Here is a 15676-nt window from a genome sequence, read left to right as displayed (position 1 = left end):
AGTTCACCTCTTTTTTTTAAATTCTTCCTAGTTTTCCATTGGCTGTTTTCTCCCTTTTCTAAATGCCCCACCTTCTTTTCTTGAATATGGAGATTGATATGCTCAACTTTAACACCCCCAGCAGGTCTGAGCTGCTGACACTTTGCAAACAGAAGGATCTAAAGGCAGACAAGAGGGCTACCAAACTGGATCTCACAGTAGACCTGGGAGTAAGTACAGAGGTGACATGCCCCTGACCTGGGGAGATGATGATGGTGATGATAATGAGGAGGGGAAAGAACTATCAGAGGATGGGGAGATTGTCGACCAAGCCCTGGTTCATGAGCTGCAAGGTGAGCCCAACTCAACCCCAGCGGATGCCCAGGATGGGGCAAGGAGCAGTGTGTCTGCCAGGGGCCTGTCCCCATCGTAGCTGGAGGACAGAAAGACAGAGAGGAAGATCATATTTCAGCTGACCAAGATGAAGCTGGAAGCAGAGGAAAGGAGGGTTGAGACAGAGAGAACCTTGGCCATGAAGACATTTGATGCAGAAAGGGCATTGACTGAGAAGAAACGTTTGCTGACACATGAGAGGGAACTAAATGAGCTGGGTTTGAAAGACAGAGACCAGCAACAAGGGTGGCAGTGTACCAGCAGTGTCCACTGGAGAGTGGAGGTGTCAGGCTCTTCAAATCCGTGTCCTCAGGGCTGTGTCGATGCTCAATGGGGGCCCACCACTGAATCGACCCAAGTCTGGCGCATGTGTATCTACACAGACTTTTGGGGCAATTGAGCGGGGGAAGGAAAGGATAAGGACTGCGGGGAGGGAGACCTGTGGATAGAAACAAAGAAACAATGTGAAGACCTAGAGAGCTTTGTGCCTGTGAGCGCTCTCAATCACTGTCAATGCCACCAATAGTAATACCAGCATGTTAATTCTCACACACCCATTCCGTTATGGCTGAATAAGGTTTAGTTGAAGGAACAATAGCCCCTCCTCACATGCTTAGCGTATAACTCGTGATGCATGTTTTCTTGTTTCTCTATTGAATTACACACCCACACATCATATACAAGCTGAAAATCCCGGGCGCAATACCCTCTCTGCATACAAACCGAGCCTGGTTTTTTCCAACAGAGAGAATGCTGCCCAAGCGCCTCTACGGGCGACAACTCTCCTCTGCATGAGACCGCCTCGAGGGCGCGTCTCTCCCAACAGAGGAGTTAGCGTGACCAGGGACGTCCGTCACCGGTTCGAATCAAGAATATGGCGGTTCCAGGATTTTTACGTCCAGGACCCTCTTACCACATCTAGGAGTAGCCGGGGGTTCAATCTGCGCGGGAACAGATACCAGGTACGAATAATCAGTAGCGCTGCCCGGGGCTCGAGCAGCTTTAGTTCCTGCTCCGCCTCCTCGGCACGTACGCCGTGCCCCGCTATGCGCTCTGGGAAATGTAGTTCTGGGCCGGGAATACGCTATAACAGCTAGCGTCACAACCGGCCATGGAATCCCTGACAGGAGGGTCCACATACCGCAAGAACTGGTACTCAATTATGTGGTAGAAGATGATATTTATAAATGTTTTTCTGCTTATGCAATAACTCTGAGGGTAGACAAGATCTCAAAGGAGTACTGGGGTAGCCTGTGAAAGTACATGCCTACAGTGGGGAGGGACACTATTCTCACACTTGAGGTAGAAGACCAGACAAAGTATGCCCCCATGAAAGTCATCCTTGTTTCCAGAATTGGGCTGACCCCTAAGAAATGCCATCAGAGGTTCAGGAACAGCCACTAACCCCCAAACAAGTCCTGGGTGTTTTTTTTTAGATTATGCCAGTAAGGCACTGGAGGGCTGGTTGAGGAGCTGCGAAGTGGATGAATTTGTTAGGCTGTATAACTTGATTCTGATGGAGCACATGCTCAACACCTGTTTTACAGAGCTGCGTGAACACCTGGTAGATAGCAAGCTGGTTGACTCCAGGAAGCTTGCTCAGGAGGCGCACCTCTGGGTGAGCATCAGAGAGCCCAAGAGGGCATCTTAGGGGCACTCCCAAAAGGGTGGTCAGGGTCCCCACCAAAACAAAGAGGCAGGAGATAAAAACAAGAAAGAGTTCTCTCAAGGCCCCCAAAAGAGTTCTCAGGGGAAAGGGTCCCATTCCCAATCTGACTACCAGAAAAAGGGCTTTGTTGACAAGAATATTGGTAAATTTGACCAAAGTGCTATGAGTGTTACCAGTATGGGCACAGCAAAAGTGATCCCAAGTGTCCCAAAAGGACACAGTCCCCCAATGATGGGTAAACCCATGGGTTGGCTAGTGTAGTGCTTGGGGAAGAGATGGCCCCAGTTAGTGAGGAGGAGACAATTTAGGTTGCCCTTCTGCCCCTGGGTGACAAGGAGAGGGTACCCAAATCCCACATGCCTTCAAATACTTCCAAGCATAGACAGTGGGTCACCCTCAATGGGAGGAGATTGGAGGCTCTGAAGGGCACAAGAGTCAGTATGACTACTGTCCGGTGTCATCTGGTATCCTCAGAGCAAGTGATACCCAATGCATTCCACCAGGTTGTAGTAGCAGACAACCAGAAGAGCCACTATACTGTAGCTCTGATTCCTTTTAAATTCTCAAGCTTGCTAAGGGTTGCTGTCAGCCCTGCCATGCCTGTGGACTGTCACCTAGAGAATGATCTGTAGCACACTGCCTGGAAGGAAGTTGATCTCAGGTCACATCTGGAAATGTTGGTGTTGCTTGAGTGGGTCTGTGTGACCACCAGGACCATGGCTGCCCAGGAGGTGAGTTCAAGTAGTCTGGAGCCTGGAAAAATATCACCTCATCTATTTGGAGAATGGCCTCCTGTATGGTGAGCCTAAGGCAACGTTGCATGGGGCAATAGGTGTGTAGGCAGTTCCCCAATGCTAGAGAGCCTTCCTACTGGGGCTGGCTCATACAATTCCCCTGACAGGACATCTGGGGCTGGACCATTGCACGGTTTGTTTCCCATTTTTATTGGCCTCGGATGAGGATAGCCTAAGATGCATTCTGCAGGACTTGTCTCACCTGTCAAGCAGAGGTGGGATGAATTGATAGAATTTCATTCTGTGGAATAACATTAAAATGTTGTGTACTGCACGGAATTCCACTGCAGAGCCAAGTGGGATTTTGGTGCTGTTTTCATAGCGCCGAAAGCACCCTCACGTCCAAAAATGGATGTAAGTGTGAAATTTGTGTTATGAAAATAGCACAGCCAAACATACCGAGTGGTATGCAGTGGTTTCTAAAGTTTAGAAACCACAGCATATATCACTCGGCCTTCTTACAAAACTCTGCAGTGATTGAAACCTAATTACAACAGAGTATTCAAGGGCACAGAAAAGTGTGTAGTACTTTAGAAACCACTGCATATATCACTCAGTGTCTTTACAATACTCTTCAGAGATAAAACGTTATTACTGCAGAATATTCAAGAGTGCCAAGAAGTATGCAGTGGTTTCTAAACTCTAGAAACCCCTGCATATTTTAGTTCCGCCTGCAGAACTGCGGAATTTAATTAATGAAGTAATTCCGCATTGTAAGAGTAACACAGAATCCCAAAAATCTGCTGACTCCGCTGGTGGGATTAAAACTTCTGCCTGGTCCTTCTGACAGGCCAGTGGGAAAACAGGGAAGAAGGTAGAGGCTCCGCATCCCTTACCTGCCACTGGCACCCCCTTTTAAGGGGTGAACATCAACATTGTAGCCTCCAAGACAGCCTTAGGCAACAGGTTTATCCTGGTCTTGGTGAACCATACCACCAGGTACCGAGAGGCCATCCCTTTGAGGACTGTGACTGCACATGCAGTACCTAGCACCCTGATGGCAGTTTTCCCCCAAGTGGGGTTCCCCAAAAACGTGGTTTCTGATGGGCACAAACTTCATGTCTGAATACATGAAGTCAATGTAGAAGAAGTGTGGGATAACTTACAACCCCTCCACGCCCTATCATCCACAAACCAATGGGCACGTTGAAAGATTTAACAAGACCCTGAAAGGCATGATTATGGGCCTGCCTGAGCCCATGAGGCGGAAGTGGGACGTCATCTTACAATGCCTACTTTTTGCCTACAGTAAGGTGACACAGAAGGGAGTTGGATTTAGCCCATTATAACTATTGTGTGGTCACCCTGTTAGGAGACCTCTCAGTTTGGACAAAGAGGGGTGGCCTTCAGTGTTGCTTACCTGGATGACATAACTGTTTCCAGCTGCAGCTGGGAGGACCAGCTCTTTCACCTGTGGGAAGTGTTTCAGGCCTTACAACAGGCACAACTGACTTTCAAGGCCAGTTAGTGCAAGATAGGGCAAAGATCTGTTGTGTACTTGGGTCACTTTGTGGACAGAAGTATGGTTCAGCCCCTCCTGTGCCACCTTTCGTTTCTTCCTCCTCTGTTTTCACCTACTCCGCTTCCCCCTCAATCCCCCCAAGTCGGTCTGATATATACCCCTACGTAGATGGTGAGTGCACTATCAAAAACCTGGTAGCGCAATTCAAGTCTGCCTGAATACCAAAACAAGTGCTTTTCCTACCCCTCAACTAGCCTCATACTCCAGTACTTCACCCACGAACTCTTAACCTCTTGTCTCCTCTCGCAATACTTATCCCATCTCACTGGATAAAGCCACTTTTACCCCACCAATCCTCCCCAAGGGTTGTCTCTTCAACTAGTTACCCCTAGACCTGCTGCCCACAATGCCAACCATCCCCCCATTAAGGATAATATGACTGATCTCAAGCTGGATTCCGTCCCCTCCCTCAATACGTTCCTTTGTACCTGTGAGGAAACCATTTTGCCGTCCAACACTTCTCTCCCTAAGGGGTCCCATCCACCATCTACTCCTAGACCAGCGTCTGGTAGTGATAGCTTGCCCTACATTGAGGATAAGCTAGCCGACCTCCAGCTGGATATTCAAACTGTTAAGGATAACCTGCAGACTCTCTAACATTTCTCTTTGAAGGTGGAGAAGTTTTGGAAACTTGGTATCCTACCCTTTAGACCAATCAACCTAGCCTTCCAGCAAAGGATAAACACCGCAGGAGGGGAATTTCTTCTTCCAAAATCCTGCTCAGCCTACTCTGGAGAACTTGGCCTCTTCCAAATCACCACTCTAGGACGCATAGGTCCATGCACCATATGTCTGATGATGACATTTTCTCCCTTCTTCTAGCTTACAGTGGTTCTTGTAGTGTCTCCTCACACTCACTACTCAACATCCAAATTATTTCCTCTGACCTTTAGAGAACCAATTGTTAACCTGAGATCTGTGAACAAGAATAACCTACTATTGGTCGCCACTTCTCACCTAGATGTGGTAGAAACCAACGCGCACATCTAATCGATGCTTCACAACTGCAGGTCAGCAGTGAAGCATGTATCAGATATCTCGGACCTCATCCTCATGCAAGGATTGAACCTCCTGATCCTAACGTAAACCTGGCTTAATGATACCTCCTCCCCAATTCTGGACATCTTAGTCCCTCCTGAATATGACATTATCAGACTTGATAGACCTGTTAAAGTTGGGGGTGGCATTGCATGCATCTATCGCTCCTTCCTTATGTTGAAACAGGCTCAAACTGCTATGATGTTCTTTGTGAAAACCTAGACATTAAAAGCTGGAACAATAGCACACAATATATCTTCCCCCAGGTGATAATCTGCTCTTCATCGAGCAAATTATGGAGTCCATTACCTCATACTCTGACCAACACCCCAACCATAACTTCCTCCGGGATTTTAATCTACACTGGAATGACACAAATGATTCCTTAGTGTGCTCCTTCAAGGCTTTCCTCTCTGGCCTCAACTTCACCCAGGCCTGCAAGGGACCCACCCACAACAAGGACTCCACCCTTGATTTGATCATAGCTAAAGATAACATCATACAACTTGATGACATATCACCCTGTGACTGGTCGGATCATTACCAAATCTCTTTTTACATCCTGGAAAAGGTTCTGGTCAGACAAGGTCAACCGCTCAAAACAAAACAGCTGGTTTGAAATCTGAGAGACATCAACATTAATGATCTAACATCCAATAGCAAGAGTCTTCTTCTTCCACCCCTTAACATGACTAACCTGGATGACCTTACGGCTCATTACATCCACACCATGACAAATATTTTCAACACAATTGCACCAAAGACACTCAGAAGGATTCCCATCAAACAGTCCAAACCCTGGTTTAATGGTTCCCTAAATGAGGTACGTTGCAAACTAAGGCTTACGGAGACACTATGGAGAAACTCACCCTCCATTACAAGCCTCGAACAGTTAAGGATGACTAGAAGCTCATATAACAAACATATCCATAGTGCCAAAACTGATCACTTCAGGGCGCAGCTTGACAGTGCTAAAAACAGATCCAAAAAACAATTTGAAATCATCAAGCAACAAGCTAACCACTCTACCAATCAACTCGCTGCACCCAAGATCTCTTGCCCCAGTGGGAAGGACTTCTCAGCACACCTCACTGAAAAGGCAAGAAAAATTGAACTTAAACTGCAATGTGCCTCACTTTATTTGCTGATTCTGACCTCCCTCTCACCTTCATCTGGGCCAACGGTAGCAAGAGCACCTACTTCCTACCCCACAGTTCACCCTCCTAAAAACAATGCTTCATGGAATTCCTTCCTACTTCCTGACGATGCGGAGTTGCTCCAATCTATGGCTTCTTTAAAACCTTCCAATCACTTCAACGATCCTCTACCCGCCAACTTTTTCAAAGATCTAAAATCGGCGCTTCTTCCACTCTGGTCCCTGATTATTCATGAATCTCTCTTGCAGGGCAGGATTCCTGATAGCCTAAGGATGGGGCAAGTCACTCCCATCCCAAAAAAGCCAAATGCAGACTTAGCTGATCTTAACAATTTCCCTCCAATTACTAATATCATGATTTTAGCCAATTTGCTCGAGAAATGCCTTCACACACAGCTCTGAAATTACATCGAAAGGTTTCAGCTTCTTATCCTTTACCAGTTAGGTTTCAGAGTGGGTCACAATACAGAAACAGCCCTAACTCACATTGTTGATGACGCATTGCAATCTCTTGACCAGAATGCATCTTGTCTACTGATCCTTCTTGATTTGTCCTCAGCATTTGACACTGTCAAACATGAAAACCTGATTGTTCTTCTTCAAAAAAGGATGGGACTACCTGGCCCTTTCTGAAATTGATTTGCCTAGTTCCTATGAAACAGAACGTAAAGAATCAAAGTTAACCATTTCTTTGCAACCAGTACCCCTGTCTCAATTGGAGTGCCTCGAGGTTCCACACTCTCACCCACACTTCTCCACATTTTCATGGAACCACTCTCCAAAATTCTCAACTGCTCTAACATTCAAAACCATATGTATGCTGTCAACACTCAGTTGTATTTAAAAATCTCTTCACCAGATGACATAAAGTCTCTAAACTGTGCTCTTCTAAATACTCAACAATGGTTAACTCATAATCATCTTTTGCTAAATACTCTCAAAACAGAATTCTTCCTGATTTTCCCCTACGATTACTCTGCACCCACTCAAGACTGGCTCAAACAACTTACAGCGCTCAACTGCACCCCTAATGTTGTTAACTCTACGAGATCTTTAGGTATAACTCTGGACAAATACCTGAATAGGCAAGATCACATCCGTGCAACTATAAGGGGAGACAATCATCAGCTCAACATATTTAGTAAAATCAAGACATTCTTGTCTTCTGAGGACATTCAGTCTGCAGTCCAAATCCCTAGTTATCTAAAGCTTGGAATATGGATTGGCGACCCTAGCTGGGTTACCTAGCTAGATTGGCACCTCTTAGAGCCACTTTGAATTCTTCAGCTAGACTCCTCACAGGTTCCAGAAAACATGACCACATCACACCAGACCTAATTCAGACAGAAACCCAGTTCAGAAAGGCCTTGAAGACTTGGATCTTTGGATCCTCAGGTGAACTTTGCTCATCACACATATAATAGGTACTCCCGCCTACCCTAACTATCTTCCGCATAGCGCCAGGATGCTCCTTTCGGAGGGATAGTCGCGCTTTATAAATGCCCAAATAAAATAAAATCAAACTAAACTGGATGTCAATTGAAGCAAGGATCCGTTGCAAGATAGCTTGCCTGACGCACAAAGCTATTCTCTACAACACCTCCGTTTACCTGGCAAAAAAACTTGAACTGTCGGTTTCGAATCGGACTCTAAGAAGCGCTAACACCCTACTGTTGAAACCTCCCAAATTCAAAAAGAAAAGAACATACATTCGTGCTTTCTCTGGTCTTGTGCAAAAATATGAAACACTCTTCCTCCCGAGATCAGATCAAACCCCTCTACTACCTCATTTAAAAAACATGTGAAATGGTTACTCCTGAATGGCCATCTACAGCATTAGACCTGTAACCATCTTATCTTACTCTTAATTCCTGTTGACGCTCTTTGAAACTTTTGTTCAAAAGTTCAAATTTTTCTCTTCACATACCCTATGAGATTTGTTGCTCTTCTAGAACTTTACATGGCCCACAAGATGGGTAGTTACCTCGGTTTCAGCATCGTAATTTAGTTTTTCCATGTGCTTCATATTACTTTGTTGCTTTTCTGGTCCCTTTATGATGTTGTAATCATGCTTTTACCTCCTTCCACTTCCGCTCCTTTGTACAGCGCTCTGAAACTCGTACAGGTCATGTTCGCTCTTTATAAAACTTTTCAAATAAATAAGTAGCCCCTTAAAATATGTTCCAGGCCTACCATTGCAACCTGAATGCAGTTTTAAACTGTGAATTCGACTTGGCAATATATTTAACACCTTTGCCAAGCTTTAAACTCCCCTTTTATTGCATATAAATCATAAATCACCCCCAATGTAGGCCTTATGTAGCCCATAACACAGGGTGCATTGTAATTGAAAGGCAGGACATGTACTTTTAACTTGTCCTCGTAAATTCGTTTTTCACTACTGTGGGTCCTATCTGTCCCATAGGATAACATTGGGTGGCCTTATTACATTTAATAAGTGCTAACGCCTGAAATGGGATAGATAAGCATTTACCTTTGGGTATCTATGAAATTGTATTTAAAAATCCTCAGTAATAGTGAAGTTGGATTTTACGTTGCAATTTTGAAATTCCTACTTTTAGAAAGCTGGCATTTTCTTGCCCTTAGCCATTAGGTGCCTGCAGCCTCCCCAGTGTCACATGACTGGATGTAACTGACAGACTTTGTGAACTCCTTTCAGACAGTTACACAATAGAGGGATTAGGTGTGCCTGAAAGGGCTATCTGTTGGCAGGGTTAGGGGGCAGATCTGGGCAGATCCCGACTTGCAAAAGAATGGGCTGTGATCTGCCCTCACACAAAGGGATTGTTACCTCCACACGTTCTCTGCAGCCAGCTTGAAGCCAGGGCTGGGGAGTCAGGAAATTCCATGCACTTCAAGGAGAAACCTCTAGAAACTTCTCCCAATTTCATAGAAGGCCCCTTGTAAAAAAATATGGCCTTCAGAACCACTCTTTAGTTCACTATTTGGACCTGTGGAAGGACTCTCAGAAGACTACCTGCTGTAGTGGTGTGCTGTGTACTCCACAAAACTGCTTTGCTGCACCTGGAAGGACTGCTTTTTTGCCTCGAGCCTGCATTGGACCCTCGCAGGCCATCCTGCTGTTTGAGCCCTGCAGCTTCACCTGAACCCAGGGCTACCAGAGTGACTCCAAGAGCTAGTTTGCTGGCCTCCTATTCGTAGCCAATATACAGATTTGCTGTATGCAACATTGTATCTCCCCTGCCATGATGACTGTGAATGAATGAGTTATGTTAAGAGCCATGGATAAATGGCATGTGCACTCTCATCTATAACAGTGATAGTATGCTACTTAATGTTTGAAAACACAACCTATGATTCATAATGTATCTATAGGTTTGTTGGTTTATATCTAACAAGCACCAATCTCCATGCTCTTCTGTTGATAGCCAATCATAAAAGCCACAACGTTGGGAAGTTTTTGAATTATAGTTTTTGCCTTCGTAATATTCATAAGGACTCTAATGACACATCACTATTACATACCACCCATGTACTTAATGAATAGTGATCAACACAGCCGGTTACTAGCGGGGATTGTGCAATGCGATAAACTCCCACCTTGGTGTTCTGCAACAACCATGATTTGTTTGGGAAACCTATGTGGGCACGGATCCTAAATGGCACTGCATCTAGGAAATCTTGAAAAAAACCTTAAGACCACACCTTATGAGATTTCACCTGCCCCAACTACTATGCCCCGATAACTACCTGCATCAGCACTAGCACAAGACTAGTACATGAGCAAGACTTATGTGACTTCAGTGTATGTCTCTCCTTAAAAATAAGCACATTTCATTTATGAGCTCTAAAATAACACTACTACTGAGCCTGTGTTTGCTATAAATGTCTCCTTTATTCAGCCAAAGAGTGTAACTCTGGCCTTAAAACTCCTTTCCTATCTCCTTCTTCTCAACTGTCCTGCCTAACATCAATGTTTCCTCACAATTGCCTACAGCACAGCCATTGTGCAAAAATCAAATGTATTATGGGTCCCTTCTATTGCTTGCACCTAGTTACCACCTGTTTATACTTGGTGGTAATTTGCAATGCACTTTTTGCTGCTAGTTACAATTGTGGATATACAGTATGATTTGCATTCTGTAATTTGAGATTCCCAAACAGGAAATGCTAATTTGTCTAGCTGCTGTGCTATTTTTGCGATTTACACTTTTTTGTTGTTTAGTACATACCAATATGTCTTCTCATGTTGTCAAACCAGTTTACAACTGGTTTACGATTTCCAAATGTTTCGTACACAAGGCCATTTGGGCTTTGAACATTCCACTGAATCAGAGTCTCTGAATCAGTTCATGTAAATTTTAGTCTAAAATAGCTTTTTCTGCACATGAACGATACTTGTAGGTGTGAAAAAATTAGCATGTTGAGATTTTGATAATAACGTTGCTTGACAATGTCGATTCCTGGAGAATAACTTATGGAAGCAAAAGTGTGGTACCTCAGTTCTGAGCCTTAACACATGAGATCACATGCAGTGCAAAGGCTCATACTTTGTTATATGCCTTAGTCTTTGCAAAACGTATTCAAGGGCAGACCTTCTTAGGTGCACAGTTGAGAAGAGGTAGATCCCTTGACTGAGTGAGTAAACTTGATGATCTTGTTGTTATTGGAAATTCTGAATGGTTAAATGCATTAAATATAATTGAGGTAATTAAACCATTATATGTATTGTATTGCAGCACCTGTGTTGGTGGGAAATGGATTTGCACCGACCTAATCTGCCCAGGTACGCCTGTTGTTTTATAAAATCCTAACAAATGTATTCTTGCTGCAAATTAAAGTCTTTCAGGATTCTCATGAAACTACTAATCCTAACAACATTATTTACTGTGAGCACTCACCTCAACTCCCTCAAAACACATTTGGATCTAAACCAAGCTATGTTAGTTCAAACCCACACAGTTGTTTAGTTGTTTTACTAAGTGACGAAATCATAAAAAAATTAAACATCCTGTTATTAAAGCAGTTAATATGAAATACATTAATTTCAAATGTAGAATAGTATGAAAGGAAATGTTTGTAACCTCGAGGATTTGAACAAATGCTCAGAAAAAGAATGTATTTTGTGGAAGCTCCGTTTCATTCTTTTTTTTTAAAGATGACAATGTTAAATTCAATGTTTATTGTCACAATTACCTTCTTCCTCTATAGGATTCAAATAGCGGTGCATGCCATAGAAGTGACCAGAGAATAGTGTCAACTAATGTCTGCATAATAGATCTTTTTAACACTATTTTGACTTACTGAGGGGCCCAATCCTTAAAATTATTTGTGGTAATAAATTGAGTTCAGATCACACATACCTCCATTTGAAAAGGTAAACACATGTTACAAAATATGAATTTCTGCTTCTGAATGCATAATATTGCTTTTGTTCGAATCAACTTAAGAGTGGTGTTAGGAACATTGCATGGCAGGAATGCCTTCTTAAGTAGGTGAATAACCACTAACCTTATGGCTTTTTATATTTCACAAAATGTAGGCAGCCACAATCCAGCTAAAGGAATTGTCAGAAATTTACTTCTGGAGATGCAAAAAATATCAAGTTTACTTGCAGGTCACAATTATACATGCAGACCTGCACATTTACAAATGATGTGTGTTGGACTTGGCTCTTTCTGCAGGTTCACCCCCAAACTTTCTGCCTTAACCATCCATTTTCTTTTTTTTGCTGGCTCTGTTTTTGTTGGCCGTAGGACTCTGTGCACTTTGCCACTTCTAACTTGTGCTAAGGTGCTTGTACTCTCCCCTTAAAACATGGTAACATTGGCTTATCCCCAATTTGCACATTTTATTTACTTATAAGTCCCTTGTAAAGTGGTACTGCATGTACCCAGGGCATGTAAATTAAATGCTAATAGTGGGCTGCATTACCTATTGTGCCATCTACTAGAGTAGCTCTTGAAACATGTCTCAGGCCTGCCAGAAACATGTTTCTCCCATTTCAAAGAAGGCACCAGGTATAAATATTGGACCTCAGACAGCAACACTTCAGTAAACTTCTGGACCTGTGGAAGACTCTGTCAGGAAGTAAGACTTCTGTGCTGCTGAAAAGACTGCCACACTGCTGCCCTGAAGGTCTGCTGTGCCGATCTGCTTCTCCACTGCCCTACTTCCTGGGTGAGAATGACTGGTCCTGCAACCTGTGCCCAGGACCACTAAGGGCCAGTTCCTTTACAAGCACCTGGACTCTGCAACTGTGACTCCTACCACGCCAATTGATGCCACCTCAGTCCTGAACCCTTGGAAGTGGACCTGAAGGTGCTCTGCCAGCCCATCTGTGCGTCCAGCAGAACCAATGGATCTCCTCTGCTGCGCAGCACAAACCCAAGCAGAGCCGATGCATCGCCTCTGGTGCGTGGACTTTCCCGATGCCAGAACTATCCATCGCAAGCTCAGCAACTTCTTTGGAACCAGCCGGTGTGATACGCATCCTCGCTGCAGGGCTATGCATTGCAAGCCGCCCTCATCACCAACCTCCTCAATGATGATGGAGAACCTTGCCCTACAGCCTTGCAGCTCCTTGCAACTGACTCTCTGCTGCGCATCTCTGACCCAGACCTCAAACCACCTTGGCTGCATGACGCATCCTCAATGCAGGAACATGCAATGCTCAACAACCGGGAATTAAGGTAGTCTCGTTCAGCAGGCATTCGGCCTGAACATATGACTTTGTCCCGCTTTAGCACAACTAGATAATTACAGCTGGTGTTTTGTCTTTTTTGGCACTATTTTCAATTACATTTGTAAACCTTCTTATCTCTGGTTCTATTGATTGGATTTTTGTCATTTCGATTTTGTTTTATTTATTGAACTTTACTTTGTTGTTCTAATATTGTGTGGGATCTTTTTTGTGTTGTGTTTGTACTTTGTTACTGTATGAAGTGTTCCACAAATACTTTACACATTGCCTGTATCTAAAGCCTAATTGCTCTGTGCCAAGCTACCCGAGGGTTGAACACAGATTAATTTAGGGTTTGCTTGTGACTTCACACTGGCAAGGATTGTGGTTCGTACTTGAGTAGGGGTTCCCTCCCCTCAAACACCAAGCCAATTTCATACTATGTGAATAAAATGGAATTCACCAAAATATTCTAGAACTACTTGTACTTGTGGACATTTGAAACTGTCTATTTTTCCATAAACATTTCAGGAATTCTTTATGAATCCCCACAAGGCAGACATTTACCCCTAGTCTAGGTAGAGCTTGAGGAGTGGTATTTCACCACCTTAAATTGTGGTAAATTGTTGTGTGTTACTGGAAATGTAAGGGAATGTGCTACTGGAAAAGGAGCACAATTTGTTGATGTCTCTAAAGTAACAACAGAAAACAACACAGTAACGAAAAAAAGCAGTATATCACCTCAGCTAAAATGCAAAGGGATCTGTGCAATAAAACACAAACAGTCAAAATAGGGTGCAACACAATTATAGCACAACTTAACAACTTCACAATGCAGCACACACACACAATGGAATAAACAGCAATATAGCACACCACTACCACAACAAAATTCAACACAACAAATATGAAAAGTATGTACAAACATTCTTATGTTCAGAAATCTGTTTTTAATACTGTAGAAAATGGTGTTTGCACAAAGCACTACTTTGCTTACCACAAAGGACATATAAAGTGCCAGGTTTTTGTTCACCTGTGCTCTATATTTACAGTAAAACTGCCGTATAATATGCTGTAATTCAGAGCTTTTTGATCTAGCACTTGAAACTAACTCGAAGTGATCTGAGGGTTTGTTTGTGCATCCCTTCTTGCTGACTTATGTCTCGGTTCTTATATGTCAGCAGGGTGGGTGTTTTATATGTGAAAAGGCAGGAGAAAATCCCATTCATTAAATGAATATGAAATTGTGTATGTGCTATGTATTAACCAGGACCATTGAGACATTTTAAGTAGAATAGACAATTTCTCTTACCTTGTGTGTCCATTTTACATCAGATGTGGAACATGTATAATGCTTGTGTGGTCTCAGGAATATAAATTCTTATACAGGTTGTCTGAAAAAAATGCAGGAATGTGAATTTTCTTTCTGTTTCTCACATTTAATTATTCTTGTTTCTAGTGGAATGTTCAGTGACTGGAGACATTCACTTCATGACATTTGATGGCCGCAAGTACACTTTCCAAGCTCCCTGCCAATATATTCTTGCTAAAAGTCTTACTTCTGGCAAATTTACAGTCACTCTGCAAAATGTCCCATGTGGCCAGGTACAGTTTCTCTCGCTTTGTGAATAAACACAGTATGCTAAAAAGTAATGATAATTGTATATCTAGACAAGACTAGTATAATCATTATGACGAAACATGTTTAAACATAAATGAATAGAGACAATGCTAATATGTAACGGTGCCTAGCAAAAAATTACGGAGTTTGAAGGGCAATCATTATTAATCTATGATCTCTACTAGTTTCACCCCTCTACCTGTATAGTTTTTGTTGCAGGCATCAACAAGTGGTGTGAATATAATTTATCAGAGAAATGTGAGCAACACATTTAGAGAAAAAGAACTCCAAACAGAGATGATTGAATCCAACTGAAAAGGTCTCACTTAGAGGGATCTGGTAGCTTCAGGAAGAATTCATGTTTTAATAATCTGCTGAATGCCTCTACATAAGCCACAGCCCACCCTTTCCCGTAGCTTGCGAGACAACCTGGATGTTCTTGGTAGTGGTACACCCATCTTCCTGATTGCAGCATATCTGGCAGAGACACATCTGACAGGGCCACCAGCATATAATGTGCATTTCCAATTCCCAAGGCCCTTTTAATAACTTCACCTCTGCACTTTTGGCAACTGTAAGCTATTGATTAGTCATGTCTTGGCCTAGCAAATCACCGGAAATCACCGGAAATTCACTGAGAAAAATGCATTCATTAAAGGGGTAGAGAAGCATATGGAAGAAAAATGTAAATAAAGACAAGGCCTAAACTAATTGTAAAGGAGTTATTTATACAGTCTAGAAGCAGGCAATTAATTATACATTGGACTTCCATTTCTTTTTTAAGATTCTTGCGTGTGCTTATTGCATTGGTGGATTAATTACTTTAAATAAATGTTTTAT

At 43.1% G+C, this 15676-nt stretch overlaps 1 protein-coding gene across 1 annotated transcript in view; it reads left to right on the top strand.

Moving 5' to 3' along the window:
- OTOG (otogelin) overlaps positions 1 to 15676 on the top strand; it is a 1045291-nt gene that overhangs the window by 251650 nt on the left and 777965 nt on the right. Inside the window, exons 14-15 of the mRNA XM_085647044.1 lie at positions 11273 to 11319; positions 14675 to 14820. Coding sequence (XP_085503170.1) covers positions 11273 to 11319; positions 14675 to 14820 — 193 coding nt within the window. The remainder of the gene's footprint in view (positions 1 to 11272; positions 11320 to 14674; positions 14821 to 15676) is intronic.

This window comes from Triturus cristatus, chromosome 3_2 (assembly GCF_964204655.1).
Source record: "Triturus cristatus chromosome 3_2, aTriCri1.1, whole genome shotgun sequence".
Lineage (NCBI taxonomy): Eukaryota > Metazoa > Chordata > Amphibia > Caudata > Salamandridae > Triturus > Triturus cristatus.
Note: the sequence above shows the minus strand (reverse complement) of the source record. Positions and strands in the feature narration are given on the sequence as shown.